The following is a 17,644-nucleotide window of genomic DNA, read 5'->3' as shown; positions in this document are numbered from 1 at the left end:
AGGCTTGCATGAAAAGTCATGTTTGGCTTTTTACACTGAAAATGGAATGAAAAATTTGAATGAAGAATTAGATATGGAATAATAGAAGGATGAAGGACGCTTTATGAACATTTAAAAAAGTCTATAACTTGTGAGCATAAAAAGTAAACCACAGCAAACCTATAGGTTGGGTTATGCCATATAGCACTGTGCGCCATATTTTTCATTCATTTCTCCATCTCCTAAATAATGATGTTCAAGTCAGCATATTTAGGGAGGGTGGCAAGGATCGAAGTGAGACAAAAATACATGAAAACCCGCAACAACATTTCATGTCAATATCCTTGTGGGCGGCACGGTGGCACAGTGGTTAGCACTGTTGCCTCACAGCGCCAGAGACCCAGGGTTCAATTCCCACCTCAGGCGACTGACTGTGTGGAGTTTGCACATTCTCCCAGTGTCTGCGTGGGTTTCCTCCGGGTGCTCCGGTTTCCTCCCACAGTCCAAAAATGTGCAGGTCAGGTGAATTGGCCATGCTAAATTGCCCATAGTGTTAGGTATAGGGGTAAATGTAGGGTATGGGTGGGTTGCGCTTCGGCGGGGCGGTGTGGACTTGTTGGGCCGAAGGGCCTGTTTCCATGCTGTTATGTAATGTAATCTAATCCTTCTCGCTTCTATCCATAGTGGATCATTCCCAATTAGAAAATGATTCACTAATTGTGGACAAGGCAGCCTTGATAAATTTGTTAGACCCAGTAAAATAATCAGAAAAGCGGTACATTACCATAGACGTCTCAATGGCAATCAGGGTAATGGACACATTTATTCAAGAGATATTTGATTTTTAAAATTTGATTCACATACTCAGATTACAACTTCCATATGTTAGATAGAGCACCCGGCACTGAAAGGAGTGCTCATGCTCAGTCCAAGCTGCCCACTTTGAGCCTACTCCCAGCCTTCTGTATCAAATTCAATTAGCTTAAACTTCTCGTCTCTCCTTCCTCATTTGTTCACCCAATTTTTCCTTAAACTACACATATAATAGTCAATGTGTGTTCCACACTCATTGCTCTCTCGGAAAAGCTCTTTCTTCTGAATTTCCAGTTTATCTACCAACGACTGTAAACAATTTAAATACCTACATTCTTCATACCAGAGATAAATTAGCCTTTTCATTTCAATTAGGGTTACCAACCCTGGTTGAATATTTGTATTCCTGGAGGGTTCATCACACCACTCCTACCTTCAACCACCAACTCAGTCAAATAGGTTCTATGCCTAACTTCATCATTTTCAAAATTAGCAAAGAGGAGCATTCCAAGCAAGTGAGAAAAACACGTGCAATTTTTTAAAAATGTGACACTGCAAAGTTTTTCTTGTCTTCCCAGTCTCCAGTCTCCAATGAGAGCAAGAATATAATTCAAATTATAGAAACAAATGTTGGGGGCAAAATGGGTTTCTATATTATATAGTTCTGAGAGATACAGAACAGGGAGGTGCAGGTAGAAATTACACACTGTCACACCCCACCTTACTGGGTCTGGTATAACTTTGTTGCATTCCCTCCATTTACTCGACTAATTCCTGGGAAGGCACGACTGACGTATGAAGTGAGACTGGATCGGTTTAAAAAACGGAGGGGGATCTCAAAGAAATCTATAAAATTCAAACAAAACTAGTAAATGCAGGAAGTGTGTCACCCATGGCCATGTGGTCCAGAACCAGAAGCTACAGTGTTAGGATCCTCATGGCATGCTCATACAGTGGTGATGTTAGATGGGATTCATGGTGAGCTGGTAAGATGGATACAGAACTGGCTTGGTCACAGAAGAGAGAGAGAGTAGGTTATCTTTCTGACTGAAGATCTGTGATTTGTGGTGCATAAAAATAATATGGAGGAGGATGTAGGTGGTCTGATCTTAGTGCAAATGACACAAAGACTGGGTGAGCTACAAACAGTGAACAGGATTACCAGAGGATACAGCAGAATATAGATAGGTTAGGGTCTTGGGTGGAGAAATGGCAGGTGGAATTTAATCTGGACAAGTGTGAGATAATGCATTTTGTAAGGTCTCATGCAGGGAGGAAAGTATACAGTAAATGGCAGAACACTTAGATGCATTAACATAGGGGGATAGAAGCATACAGGTCCATAGTTCCCTGAAAGTGACAACATAAGTGATATGGTAGTCAAGAAGGCATATGGCATGCTTGTTTTCATCAGTCAGGGCATAATTTATAAAAATTGGCAAGTAGGTTGCAGTTATATAGAACGTTAGTTAGGCCATAGTTTGGAACATTATGTACAGTTCTGGTTGCCACACAACCAGAAGATCATGGAGGCTTTGGACAGGGCACAGAAAAGGTTTACCAAGATGTTGCCTGGTCTGGAGGTTATTAGCTTGAGGAGAGATTGGACAAATTTGGTTTGTTTTCACTTGAACATCAGAGACTGAGGCACGATTTGACAAAAGTTTACAAAATTATGAGAGGCATGGATAGTCAAGAGTTTTTCTCCCAGGGTAGAAACGTTAATGATGAGGGGACAAAGGTTTAAGGTAGAAGGAAGAAAGTTTAAAGGATGTGTGAGTGGCAAGTCTTTTTACACAGAAAGTGGAAGTGCCTGAAAATGCACTGCCAGGGATGATAGCAGCAGATACAATAGCAATAGTTTAGACGCATCTTGACAGATACATGAAAAGGCATGGAATGGAGGGATATGGACCATGTAGAGGCAGAAGGTTTTTAAATTTAGAAAGATGTCATGTGTAGGCACAGGCTTGGTTGGCTGAAGGGCCTGTTCCTGGGGGCCTATTCTTTGTTCTTTGATACAGGGTAGGCCATTTAGAACTAAGATGAGGAGACATTTCTTCACACAGAGAGAGTGGTGAGCCTGTGGAATTTTCTGCCACAGAAAACAGTGAGTCAAAACATTGAATGTTTTCGAGATGAGGTTAGATAATAGCCCTTGGAGCCAAATGGATCAAAGGGTATGGGGAGAAAGCAGGAACAGGGTATTGAGATGGTATGATCATAGTGAATGGTGAAGCACACTCAAAGGACTGAATGGCTAACAATTTCTTCTATTTTCTACGGTGCTCTGTTTCTATATCAGCCTTTTGGGTGAGATGTTATATAGCGCCCCAGTTCTGTCTTTAGGTCAATGTAAAAGATCCATTACTTGACAGGAGCAGGGGAGTTTGCTCCAATATCCTTGGTTAGCACTGATCACGATCACTTAAAACAGGTTATCCGTTCACACTGCTGGTTGTGGGGTCTTGCTGTGTGCAAATTAAGGCTGTTGTATTACAACAGTGATTTCAAAAGGACTTTAATGGCTGTAATGTGCTTGGGAGTGTCCTGATGTTTTGAGGGGATCTGAATAAAGCCAAGTTACTTCTATTTATCCAGTGAGCCATGCTGGAAAATGTTCATCTTGCATATTAACTGAGTGTTTTTTTTAGATTAGATTAGATTACTTTACAGTGTGGAAACAGGCCCTTCGGCCCAACAAGTCCACACCGACCCGCCGAAGCGCAAACCACCCATACCCCTACATTTACCCCTTACCTAACACTACGGACAATTTAACATGGCCAATTCACCTGACCTGCACATCTTTGGACTGTGGGAGGAAACCGGAGCACCCGGAGGAAACCCACGCAGACACGGGGAGAATGTGCAAACTCCACACAGTCAGTCGCCTGAGGCGGGAATTGAACCCGGGTCTCTGGCGCTGCGAGGCAGCAGTGCTAACCACTGTGCCACCGTGCCGCCCACAAAGGTTCTGTACTGGTCTTTTGTGTCTATGATTAAATGTCTCCCAATCAAGATTCATATACCAAAAGTGGTCACTTCAGCAAGCCCCAAAGATCTGCCATCTCCTGGGGAGTTCAAGTGAAAATCAAGACGAGTAATTCATTTATCTATCAATTTTACTTTGGGCTTCACACAATATTAAAGATGTTGAGCTAGCATAGAGGTCATAGGTAACAGACACAGTTTACCATTACCATGTTGGGCTACGTGGAAACACTTAAATGATGAAAAATTGGTACTTTTTGCTCAGAACAGAGGAAGTTAAAAGATAACTCAAAAACGTGTTTAAAACCATGAAGGGATCAACTGTTCCTACATATTGAGTATACTGGGGGGCTCAAGGAATAAGGACTCTTTCTAAGGACAAAGAGTAGAACGTTCCCTTTTGTATATCGAGTATGGGAAGTTGTGGATTGCAGTATCATATTTAATGATTGAAGCACAAACCATGTCAGGTTGAATGGAAGGGGAATAAAGGAATGTGGACCAAAAAGGCAAGTAGGTTTAGAACAACTGCTCACGTAGAGAATAGACTCAAACATAGACAAGTTAGGCTGAGTGGTATGTTTCCAAATTGTAGATTCTATATTATTTTAAAATTCAGGGCATCAGTCTTGCTACAATTCCACAGAATTGAGATCCTGATATAGAAATTCTTTATAAGACACAAGAGTCTTTGCGATTATAGTTTGTCTCTTTATGAAGGTAGGAAATATAAGTAGTAAGCAATTTAATATGATTCTGGTTGATTTTGTCTCTCATCTCCATTTTCACCACAGCCCTCAATTCCCTTTGTATTCAAAAAATCTATTGCTGTCTACCATGTATTTGTTCCTTGCAAAGTACTTGCACTGTTTAATTAGTATATTATTTTCTCAGCTACAGGTAACGTCACCATATTCCCAACAGACCAGAGGGCTGCTATCTCATTAAAGAGACAATTGCTGGATTTAATCCGAGGGTCACCATGTCTCAGGCATTGGGAGAGGTTGAGATGGAGAGCATTTCATGGTAACCTTAGCTGTCTGGCTAAGGATGGCCACATGCCACTGTGCTTACCTTTATTTTCTTTCTGTGTTTAATTTTTGGGACATTTTTGTCTGCAGGTCGCACTATTTTTTCTGCCTTAATCCATTCATCGTACCTGACAGACAAAAACAAAGTACAAGCTCCAGTAATGTTAGAAAGACAGAGCAGATTACAAGCAAACATGAGGGGTACATTCAGAACCTCCAAACGGCTGTGCTTGAACATTCAGACTGTAGTCACACCTTCATTATGTGCTCCTTGTTGGAAATGAAGTTCGGTGTATTTAACTCGTAGCACCATCACTGCTTTACAAAATTAGCTAATTGCACTTTGGAAGGCAGAAGACTTCTACTTAATTGAAAATGACTAGATGATGCATTTCAAATGTGCAGCAGGTTAGAACAAACATTGAAACCCTGCTGATAAAACAAAGTTCATTTACAACAGGGCACTTATATTAAACAAGTCAACATAAAAAACAAGCACAACATTTTCAAAATGCAGTTTCCGTTAAATGGTCTGTTAAAGCCAGATATTGCAAGTGAAACTTTGGAAAGTATTATTACAGCTGTTAACAATGGACCAATCTTTTGTGAAGCAGTTTAACTGGAATGAAAAACATAATCATGTCATTAGTGAATGGCTCAGATAGTAAATGGAACACTGGTGCAAAATGGCTTTTATGGAGTTTTATTTCCCTTTATAACATTTGTATAATTTAAATAGACTTGATGGCGTCATCAAGTTGCTTTGTTGTCCACTTGTAAAACAGTGTACCAGAATCTGTACAAGTAGCAGATTCAACTTATTATCAAAGCATTCCCCACCATCTCTTCATATAAACAGTCTATTCCATTGACCATTACAAACACTCAGGAAAGTTGGGGAGATTTAGGAAAATCTATTACATTTTGAAATAACTTTGAAGATTTTAACATTTAACCAGGATAACTGGATTACTTTCACCCAGCCCTCTCCAATTAACTTTCACAAAATGATTCACCTTCGTGCTTGCCTTTGCTATAAGGAACAGCCTGAAATCTGTTGTTAGATTAATTTCTAATAGCGCTTCAGTATGAGATGCAACTGTTCTGATCTTTCTCTCAATAGTCTCCAAATGTCCCATTTCAGATCAGTGACCGAGCAAAATCTGCACTGATACTTGTTGGGGGGAAATAACATTATTTTACACCTACTGTCCTCCACGTTACATCTTTACAGCCAAATCTTAGCATAGCTCAGGCATCTCCAAATATTGCTGGAGGCTGCCCTTGCATCTCGCATGCTCTGCAAACTTAAACTGATTAAAACTCTGCTGCCCATATCCCAATTTGCATTGAGGGCTGTGCTCACCAACCTTAGTATGCAGTACCTTGATTTTAAAATTCTCAACCTCATTTTCAAATTTTTCCACGGCCTCACCCCTCCTTCTCTCTGTAACCTCTTTTCAATCCTACAATGTATCAAGATCTTCATCATCCTCTAGTTTTGGCCTCTTACATATCCCTAACCTTCATGGTTTCATTATTGGCAGTTGTACATTCAGCCGTTTGGGCAGTGGAATTTCCTCTTTTTCCATCTCTATTGCTCTCTGTTCTCCTTTAATATCCTTCTTAACCTACATCTATGGCCAAGTTTTTAGTCATCATTTATAATATCTTTTCTGATCTCATATCAAATTTTTGTCCAAGAAACAAGGGAACATTGTGTACACAACATGGTTTAAATCCACTGGTCTATTTTTAGTTTGCAAAATAGAATCAGAGTAACAAAATGAACGGACTCTATCATTCGAAGCAGTTTGTTTCATGAAGGAAGGATGGTCATTTACATTTTTGAAAAATATTTTACAAGCTTTATCTGTAACGCACTATGTTAACAAATTGGTGCCCAATTGTAACTACGGCCTGTAACTGCTGTCCATGGAAATTGATGTAGTCATAGAAAGTACTGCATGGAAACAGACCCTTCAGTCCAACTCGCCCATGCAGACCAGATATCCTAAATTAATCTAGTCCCATTTGCCTGCATTTGGCCCACATCCCTTCAAACCCCTCCCATTCATATACCCATCCAGATGCCTCAATGTGGTAATTGCACCAGCCTCCACAACATCCTCTGGAAGCTCATTCCATATAAGCACCATCCTCTGCATGAAAATGTTGCCCCTCAGCTTCTTTTTAAGTCTTTCCACATGAAAAAACACTGGTACTTATAAAACACTGGAATGATCCATGTTACAATGAATGGAGAAAATTATACATAGACAGTTGCAGTGCAATGTGCTAACATATTTAGACCTCCAAGGTTGAAAAAAAATGCTGTAACAGGAAGTCTATCATTGATTACCACAAGTTCCAAAATAGATCCAAATGATAGCTACATTAGCACTAAGAATCCAAGCTAAATGTAACAAGTGTTTAGTGTGCTCATGAAAGCATGCCCAGAGTTTGACTCTCCTTCCTTCCATTCCCATTTGTGCTTCAGTTTACTAGTATGTAGAGTCACACAGAATATGACCTCTGCATTCTTCTAATTCTGCCATTTTGCATAGTCCAGCTTTCATTGCACCACCATTCATAGCCATACTTTCAGTTATCTACACCCAATGGACCCAAGGGACCTAGATAGCTGAAACTGCCCACTCAATGTCATTACCATGAAGAATATTTTTAAATGTCTCTAAAGCCTTTCGTTCAGAATTAAAGTGTTACGGCTAATACAAAAGGCCATTTTTTGGCACATGTAGTAAAATACTCAATGAGGCTACTAGCATTGAAGCTTCTCTTTTACTTAAAAAAGTATAAATTAAGTTAAGATTTACACCAACTGGGATGGGTGAGCAGGAGGCAAAGATGGGGTGAGCAATGTGGGGGGGGGGAGGGGGGAGAATGGTGAGTGAGGGAATGAGCAGGGGAGAGGAAGAGGGAGGGAGGCAAGTTGCCCATCAAATTCGACAAATTTCAAGACAACCATCTAGAAGGACAACATAACTTACTGGAGAAGCGACAGTAAAACAGGAGGCCATACAATGCAATAACTTATTCTGCATGGCATTCCCCTTGGACAGCTCAAAGGGAGATATGTGATTTCTAACTTTTAACTCACCTCACATTCCAGCCACAGTAATGCACCAGGTACAGGACCATTCCACCCTCTACATCACAATCTTTAATGCTCGCTTCATACAACTTCTGGTTTCTTCCTCGACCATATCTCACTTGAACTTTCATTCCTGCTGGATAGCACTCAAATTCTTCCTCCTCCTCCTCCTCTTCCCTCTCTTCATCATCATCTTCCTCCTCTTCATTTTCCTCATCCTCTTCATCTTCCTCATCCTCTTTACTGCTTTCGTCTCTAACCCCAGATAAATGAAAAACATTTGTGTGTTTCACAAAAAAAGTTAACAATTGCCTTTTGTTATACTTCATATTTACAATAAAGTTCATCACAGTTATTTAGTGGTGCATCATATTGTCATACTTGGTTCTCTGCCAAAACTCAGACACCCTTAACACTTTCCCTGATTAGTATGATGCAAACATTAGAACTTATGCTCAAAATGGATCCAGAGAGCATCAAACGATTAATAACTAATTGTGTATAATTTTAATCCTTAAAATGTTGCAATAGTTTAAAAATACAATTTAAAAAGTGCTTTCATGTAATGTTTTTAACTTCTATCTAGCTAGGTTTGCACTGGTGCAATCAACTGAGGCCCAAGTCATATCCCTCTAGGACACAGACAAATGGGAGAGCCAGAAAATCCCCTGTCTCCGAGAAAGTGAGCATATAATGATAATACTTCATGAATTATTTGTTGCAAGATTTGGAAATTTCACAAATATTTAAGTATCATAATCACCAGAAAGTCTAAAAAGGATTGGTGAAAACTTGAAATTTATTTTCCTCGAGATACTTAGATGAATGGATCAGAGACACGAAGTAGACACAGAACAGGGTGAGGAAAGGTCCTGAACACTAGCTCTTACCCCACCAAACCTGTGAGCACATCTAGGTAAAAAAAGGACTGCAGATGCTGGAAACCAGAGTCTAGATCCTCTGATGCTGCCTGACCTGCTGTGCTTTTCCAGCACCACTCTAATCTAGACTCTGTGAGCACATCTATCATAACCTCTAACGTCAGGCAACTCAATCCAAACTCCACTTTTATTTTGAGTTATTGGTTTGTCCTGGCGATATATTTTGCAGTCTTGAAGGTTTGGAAAAGACTTATCATAGCACTGATGACACACTGACAATCACACCTTAAAATCAGAGCACTTTTATCAGACAGAATCAACAATTTAATGAAAATGCAGATAAATGTGGCATTAAACACAACAGGCTGAACTTTGATTAGATTAGATTACATTACAATGTGGAAACAGGCCCTTTGGCCCAACAAGTCCACACCGACCCGCCGAAGCGCAACCCACCCATACCCCTACATTTACCCCTTACCTAACACTACGGGCAATTTAGCATGGCCAATTCACCTGACCCTGCACATCTTTGGACTGTGGGAGGAAACCGGAGCACCCGGAGGAAACCCACGCAGACACGGGGAGAACGTGCAAACTCCACACAGTCAGTTGCCTGAGTCGGGAATTGAACCCGGGTCTCTGGCGCTGTGAGGCAACAGTGCTAACCACTGTGCCACCGTGCCGCATTTGACAATGCCGATGATGATGATTCAGAAATCATAGGCCATATGAAAGATTTTCAGCTGTATTTTAGGCTGTCCTTGGGCCTTCCATCCCTTTTCAAAAAAAAAGGAGGATCTCATCCTCAGGAGTTCTCAATCAGAGGGCTGGCAGCCTGTTGCTATTGACAGCACCATCAGGAGTGGTGACAACTGCTGGGACTGCACCCAGCTGAGAGCTGCAGAGCTGGACAGCACCCTTACGGCAAGATGGTAGATTTGGGGGTCACCAGGGCAATCAGGCATGCTCTGGTGAGGAGTGAGAGTGGAGGTTAGTAAGGGAAAACGACAGAGTGTTGCTGTTGGGCAGTCATCGTAGCCTGTGGGCCACAGTACCTGTTCAGGCAAACCACCCCAACAACAGGGAGCTGCCATGGTTCTCCAAGCAGTCTCTACAACTGGTGGAGGACCCACCTGCAGCTGGCACAATGCCAGTGGCACAAAGATGGGGCCTCTTGAGTGACAATTGAATTCTGGGTGGGACAGCAACCTTCACATCTCCCATAGCTGGTAAAAATGTCAGGGTGACAGGCAGTGCATTCTCTTCCATACCTCCAAGCTCATTCTATTGGGCTGACAAACTCCAAAACTTACAGATCCAAGAAACTAGGAAAATTTCACAAGTAACATGGCGTCCTTTACAACATAACACTCAAATTTTGAGTGCAAGTATTATTATTCCATTAAAGCAACTCCTGATGAAAAGCTTTAGCAATACTAAAATTGGAATGACACAGAGTAGGATAGCATGGATGACATGCAAATTCACCAAGTGTTCCATATTTAGGGCCCTTCTGGTGGTGCAGTGGAGCCTCTCTAAACAGGAAGGCCTAGGTTCAAGTCCCACCTGTTCCAGAGGTGTATGATATCTGAGCAGGTTGATTAGAAAAATAGGTTATACAAAAAGTAAAAAAGAGGAAAATAAATTTTCTGCCCTTTGGTAGAGGCTATCATTTGCGCTATTCTCTACTTCTCCCTCTTTTTCTTCCTTTCTTTTACCTGCCCTGAAACGTGCTCTAAGGTGTCTCCTGTACAACAGGAGCACAAATGGTTCTACACTGCAACATACATTCTACAGGGAGTTTAAAATGGGTTTCTGATTAAAGTAATCACCTGTATAATTAGAACCAAGTCTTGTTTGCACTTTAATTGACTGAAGGATAGGAAGTAACAATACTAAAAGCTAAAATAAATTTGAGCAAATCAATCCTCACATTTGGTTTAATTCACAATCCATTCAATAAAGTCAGGACAAACATTATGGCAAGTTTTCTGTCAAGTGCCTCTCAAACCTTTCAAGGCAAGAAAACACCAAATCATCATCACCTCTTATACCCAACCTCACTGTATTATTAGCTATTCTTGTGCTGAGATTCCAGTCTCTGATTTTAGTAGGTACCTGTGCTGAATTACTTATATTGCTGTCTCCAGCAGCTTTTCTAATCTCAAACTTAAATTATGCCTATGTGGGTGTTACTGGACAGAGTTGACTACTTCACCATTATGCTTATTCATACAGTTCTTCGTTCAAATTTCAAGATCCCAGTCACAATCTTTTCAATTTGTATTACTGCCACAATACATCCTAATTGGAAAAAAAAAGACAATGGAATTGCCTTCTTCATTCGTCAGTGATCAGCTGATTTGATTGGTTTTTCTAACTGCTCATTTTGCAGCAGAACCAACATTTAGAGCGGTTCAACAACAGGTTAACAACTGTGATTTCTATGATCAGCCCCATCTTCATCCGAATCAGTTTTCACCGTGTCGCTCACAATCTCTCTATCCATATCTCACTATCTCATGGATATATTCGATGGAGAGATCTATGTATGTAATTATATATAGACACATACATAATCTGCGCATACATCTACCGCCCTGTCTCTCCTCACCATGTGTCTCTATCCCCCTCATATCTTTCTCTACTTCCCTCTATCACTTGAAACATTTCTGACAGCAAACACACACAATTCTTATTGAAGTCTGTCCACTTGCTTATTGCCTTCCAACCGGCAGGAATATTAATGCCTGACAGAAGCAAGGTCCATCATGCCAATTACAAAGGCCTTTCTAAAAGGTTGTAACTTAGAAGTAAAGCTTACATTGATGGTGACGACAATTTTGCATCCTATTTCACTGTTACAAGCTGTGGAAGAATGTTTTGAATGTTACATTCCTGTTCCAGGCCAATCAAAATGGGCTCCTTTAACAAATTCAGCTGACGTGTCATCCCATGATTTAAAAACATCAGATTTACATCAAATGATCATGTAATATTTAGTGCAACTTAACAAGGACAAGCAGTTAGATGTGAGGTTGTAATATTAAATGATCAAATACTCACCCCTGTTTTCCATTATTTTCCAATTTTTCTGTTTTTAACTCTTCAGTTTTACATCTGGTAAAGTCTTTCACACTATTGATTTGATTTCCTTTGCTTTCTTCACAGTCTTCAGTTTTCACTTTGCTGCTGTCTTTTCTGGAGTCTGGAATCTGTACTGGAATTTCCGATGGATACTTCTTTCGCGTCTGAGAAGATAAAACAACTTGGTTAAATGCAGCAAAATGTGCAGGCCTATTTTCTTTTCAACTAGCTGGTGGGTGACCTGCTCCCAGGCATTGCAGAAATTGTAATGTGTTTCTTCTTTCATGTGAGCCCATGTGACATTAGCAGCTTATTAGGAAAAAAAAACACATTAAACTGCTTCATTTTCAGATGAATAATCATTCATTCTTGACAGATAATCTGGTTCCGAGTTTATAAATAGTTAGCTGGTTTAATTTTTCAGGGAGGAATGACTCAAACTGTGATCAAACTCAGTACTTTCCTGCTCTGAATGCAATATGTTTTCCCAGAGCTATCAATACTGAGCCAAGGCACAAGATCTCAGCCATATGCAGAGCCACAGAAGAATCGAAGCAAAGAATTTTGTAGCACAGAGGAATTAATAGTGACTACGCTTCAAGAGTATATTATGATGTATATAAACACAACAGCTATGAAGGAGACAATGAATCTATACACACCATTTAAAAACCACGATTTGCAAACAGCAAATTGCACAAACAACAATGAAATACATAACAGTTCAGTCTGTATGTGGGGCTAACTGGTCATTCTGACAGACGGACAAATGCTGGGCAGGACACTACTAAGAATTCCAATGCTCTTCCTTAGTTACTTCCATGGAATCTTTTACATTGTTCTAAGGGGAGTTTATCAACTTCTGTAAAACAGTATATTATTTCTCAAGTGCTGGCTGCTTGAATTCACAGGTGAGCCTTGAAGCCATGACTTTTTAACTCTGAGACGAGAATACTACTATTTATTAACCGTGGAGAATGAGGAGGCAGATACACACTTCCTGCTTCTGGGTGGGTTCACGTGAATAAGCTGCCGCATTACTAGCATTTTATTTAGTCACAAATTGGATAAAGTGGACCAAGATAGTGGTAGAAAAGCAGCAAGTGCTATTTTCTGCTTGATTTGGAGACCCCGGTGTTGGACTGGGGTGTACTAAGTTAAAAATCACACAACACCAGGTTATAGTCCAACAGGTTTAATTGGAAGCACTAGTTTTCGGAGCGACGCTCCTTCATCAGGTGGTTGTGGAGGACACAATTGTAAGACACAGAATTTATAGCAAAAGTCCACAGTATGATGTAACTGAAATTATACATTGAAAAATACCTTGATTATTTGTTAAGTCCCTCAGTGTCCATGTTATGCAAGTCACAAAACCTTTTTAAAAGTTACATTCTCAGCTGCAGTCCCTGACCATTGACCATCTCCAAACTTCTTCCAAACCTAAGAGATATGATTGTGTCTTAAAATCAAGTATTCTGTAAGTCCTGTGCTGCGCAATGTTTGCAGCGTCTCAGCTCATGGGTGAATTTAAAAAAACAATCAAAAAGAGGGGAGAAGTTACCTCAGTGCGATATTCCACAAGATAGACAGACCACTGAGACTCTGTACTTCAGATCTGATCTGTGGTGTGGAAGAGATGGGAGTGACTCATAAGTGAGGCAGGTTTGGAGAAAGTGAAGGCAGCAATGGAGGAACCTTTGCATTAGTATGATGTTCTTGCTTCTCGTCTGGATGGGAAGAGGCACTGCAGGGAGGATAAACAAAATGACCACAGCATTGTAGAGCTGAGGACCACTGAAATGATGGGCATTGTGTTGGATTGGGTGAGTGCCTTTTTGGAGAAGGAGCAAAGCGAGATAGGGGATGGTTAGGGAAATATATACTGCTCTCTGAAGTTGAAAAGTGAGGTTCAAAGGCTGTGTTCCTTACCTGGTGTCAAAGTTAAAGACCTATCCTCAGGTGAAGAGGAATGAGAACTTGAGGAAAGGGATCCATTTGTCATGGTCCACATGGGTACAAACTACACAGGTAGGACTGAGAAAGTTAGTATAAAAGTAATCTTGGAATTACTCTCGGAGCCAAAAAATAACAGGAAAGGACATAGCTTACAAATATGACAGCCCCAGCAAAAAGGTCACATCTATAAAAATAGTATAAGCTCAAGTAGCATTTGCAATAAGATGGTTGAACTAAAAGCACAAATAGAAATATATGCTTTTGAGGTGATACTGCAACACAGTTGGAAAGAAAGTAATAGCCAAGGCCAGGAAGTAAATATTGTCGGCAAAATCGATATGTTGGAAGGATAGAAAGAAAGAAAAAGGAAAATCTCTGTTAATAAAGGATGATCAGTACAGTCATGCAAAATGGCTCAGGATTATTCAGTTTAGATGATGAGAAATAACAAAAGGAATAAGTCACTGATGAGAGTACTTTATAGGTCCCTCACAGTAACTACAATGTAGGATGAAGTGAATTCAGGACAGCTTCTTAGAACATTTTATCTCAGAATCAAACAGTGAGCGGGCTATTTTAAACCTGGTAATTTATAATGACACAGTACTGAAGAGGAGAAATTAAAGCATGAAAACAAACTAAGAAACAAAAACAGGAAAAAGTTTTCTACAAGTGCTGGGGTCTCAACTATTTATGATCTGTGGTAATGTCTTACATGAACTGATCTACGTAGGTATTGTACCTAAATTTGCTGATGACACAAAAACAGGCAGGAAGGAAAATTGTGAGGAAGATCAAAATTCAGATTTGTTGTGCATCTTTGTGTTGACATGGAGGCAGAGGTCCTAAATAAAGTGACAAGCAGGCCCAGTTTCTGGGATTCCTGCCACTATCCCCATTTCTGGCAAATTTTGTCAATTAAAGGGAATGCAGAATGTTTGTCCTTTTTTAATTTCATGAGCATTACAAAGGCCTGCCAATATGGTCAGATGGCTTCTGAGTTTTGAGCACAATGGATACTGGACAATTGCAATAAAGGATGCACTGGTATTATGGTGCAGACTTGGAATAAGCATGGGAGATAATGAGGAGGCATGAGAGGCAGGTAGGCAGATGAGAGCAAGAGGGCTTAATAACCATGATTAGAATTTGACCTAATAAACAAAGACAAGTTTTCTAATACTCTGGTTTTGACATCTGCCCACCTCTATTGCCACCTTACACCTCTATCTGGAAGCAACAGGCTCATCCTAGTCCATGTCCCCAATGAAAACAGAGCAAGAAGGCTATTACAGGATGGAAACCAGATTGTAGAGCTGAGTTAGATACCCATCTCAACTATGACAATTTCAGAAAGCCTGCAAAGGGATATAGATGGGTTAAGGAAGCAGCCAAGAATTTGACAGATCCAATTTAATGTGGGAAAATGTAAAGTTGTCCATTTTGGCAGGCAAAACAGAATAGCAAAATATTAGTTAACTGACGTGATACTGCAGAATACTGTGGTATAGAGGGATCTGGGTGTTGAGCACAGGAGTCACAAAATGTGAATAGGGAAGTACTGAAATAATTAGGAGGGCAAATGGAATGTTGGTCTTTACAGTACAAGGAATTGGTAAGACTGTCACTATAGCATCATGCACAGTTCTGGTCTCCATATTTAAATAAGCATACACTTGCAAAGAATTCAGGGAATATTCATTCAGTGGATTCCTGGGATGAAAGCATGGTCTTATAAAAGGAAAGGTTAAGCTGGTTGGGCATGTTTCCATTGGAGATTTGAGGAACAACAATAATTGATTGAAACAAAATATTCTGAAAGGACCTGCCAGGATAGATAACAGAATTTTGTTTTCTCTCGCTGGGAAGTTAGAAGAGGCGAATGATCTCAGGACAAAGCATCAAACACTTAAAACAGATGAGGAGAAATTTCCTCATTCAGAGGGCTCTGAATTCTTTACCCACAGGGCTGTGGATGCTCTATTATTGAATACTTCTACAGAGCGTGTCTTCCTAATGCTGGAAATGCAGAGCCACATAAAAGATTGATGCCATGAGCCATCAAATACATACAGTTGCACGCACCTATGACGCTGTGACATCAGTCTCCAGCACCAGGACTACCGGCATACCTCTGCACATATGCAATTGATGTCACCACAGTGTGCAAGTGCAAAATGGGAAATCTGACGGCATCTGAGCATGTGAAGTGACATCACTATGCCTACCACCTAATCACAGCAACTCCATTCTTAACATCACCAGGAACACTGCAGCGTTTGCATTGTAAATATACAGATAGTAAATCTTGATCAGAGGCAGCTGCTGCACAGTTGCTTGGCAGTGACTATGACAATTTCATTTGTAACATTTTTTTCTGTGCATTGACACTGAGTGCTCCACCTAGTGGTAGTATTGACCTCAAACAGCCATATACTTTAAGCTAAGCCAGATCTTTGGTCTCTGAAGGAATCAAGGGTTATTAAGAGACAGAAGTGAAGTTGGACATGAATGTGGAGACAAGGCCAATGATCAACTGTGATTATACTGAATGGCAGAGCAGGTTCAAGGAGCTGCATGGTCTTCTCCTGTTCTTATTCCTCATACTGTTAAGCTAAAATTGTCAATCATAGATTCATTGAATGTTACAAAACAGGAGGATGGCATATTGTGCAGTGCTCTAGTTAGCATTACTCCCCAGTCCTTCCTCTATCGCTCTGCAACTTCTTCTGCAAAAAGTATTTATCCAGTCCCCATTTCAAAGTTAGTACTGAATTTGTTTTCATGCGCCTTTATTCCAAATCATCACAACTTGCTACATAAGGGATATTCCTCAATGTACTTTTTTTTATGGTCAATTTCCTTATATCTGTGTCTTCTGGTGACTGACACTTCTGCCACCTCAAACAGCTTCTCCCTACTTACTCTGTCATAACTCTTCATGATTTGAAATCCTGCAACTAAATATTCATTAAAATCCCTGATATAAGCAAGACAACCCCAGTACTTCTAGCCAAGAAGAAGAGTTCCATAATTAGATATTTCAAAATTGAATCAACATCACAACTTTTGTTTGTTCTTCACATTTGCAGCATTTTAACACATTCATTTAACTGAAGGACAGTCATTTGTATTGCTGAAGATTAAAAGGAACAGCTGTCAATTGTCATCATCACCTTTAAGGGGAGGTAATTTAAAGGAAATCCAGATCACTTAAGTGTTCTGAAGCAATTTCAGAATGTCATATCCAACACACAAGAATGAAACTAAACATTATTCAGTATTTACCTTCAGTGATTTTGTTTCCTGATCCTTTAGTTCATCATCATCATCATCATCATGAATGCTTTTGCATTCACTCTCATTTTCAAGTTCAACTGTTGCTCGTTTAGCATTTTCGACCTTTTCTTTCTCCTCTTTATGATCAAGGTTGCCATGATCTTTTTCACATTCTTTCTTCTCTTTTTCTTTTTGAACATTCTCTTGCAGTGATGTGGAAAATTGAATGTTAGCTGACTTGCAATAGTCCTCAAAACCGCACAAGTATCTGGAAAACAAACATCAAGGTTCTAAATTACTTAAGGAAAGAAACCCACATCAGTTGCTCCTCCCCACCTGATTGACAGAAGATTTTTAGTTACGATGGATTGCAGGAACAACTAACTACTTAATGCCAGCTGGTGACATAGAAGACTGGAAGAAAATAAAAACTTGCATTTCCAAACTTTTCACAACTTTAAGTAGTACATTTGAAGTGTAGTCACTTTTGTAACATAAAAAAC

The 17,644-nt window shown here is 40.1% G+C and overlaps 1 protein-coding gene across 2 annotated transcripts in view; it reads right to left on the bottom strand.

Moving 5' to 3' along the window:
* arid4b (AT-rich interaction domain 4B) overlaps positions 1-17,644 on the bottom strand; it is a 189,483-nt gene that overhangs the window by 37,416 nt on the left and 134,423 nt on the right. The window contains exons 16-19 of one of the 2 annotated variants that reach the window (XM_087978705.1): positions 17,151-17,409; positions 11,883-12,067; positions 7,939-8,187; positions 4,861-4,945 (exon numbers count right to left, since the gene is read on the bottom strand). In XM_087978705.1, the coding sequence (XP_087834831.1) occupies positions 4,861-4,945; positions 7,939-8,187; positions 11,883-12,067; positions 17,151-17,409 (778 nt within the window). The remainder of the gene's footprint in view (positions 1-4,860; positions 4,946-7,938; positions 8,188-11,882; positions 12,068-17,150; positions 17,410-17,644) is intronic. The other variant, XM_087978712.1, reaches the window with a different exon arrangement.

This window comes from Chiloscyllium plagiosum, unplaced genomic scaffold (assembly GCF_037043375.1).
Source record: "Chiloscyllium plagiosum isolate Xiang-an unplaced genomic scaffold, Cpla_swu_hap1 HiC_scaffold_3, whole genome shotgun sequence".
NCBI lineage: Eukaryota > Metazoa > Chordata > Chondrichthyes > Orectolobiformes > Hemiscylliidae > Chiloscyllium > Chiloscyllium plagiosum.
This window is presented reverse-complemented; position numbering and strand designations above follow the sequence as displayed.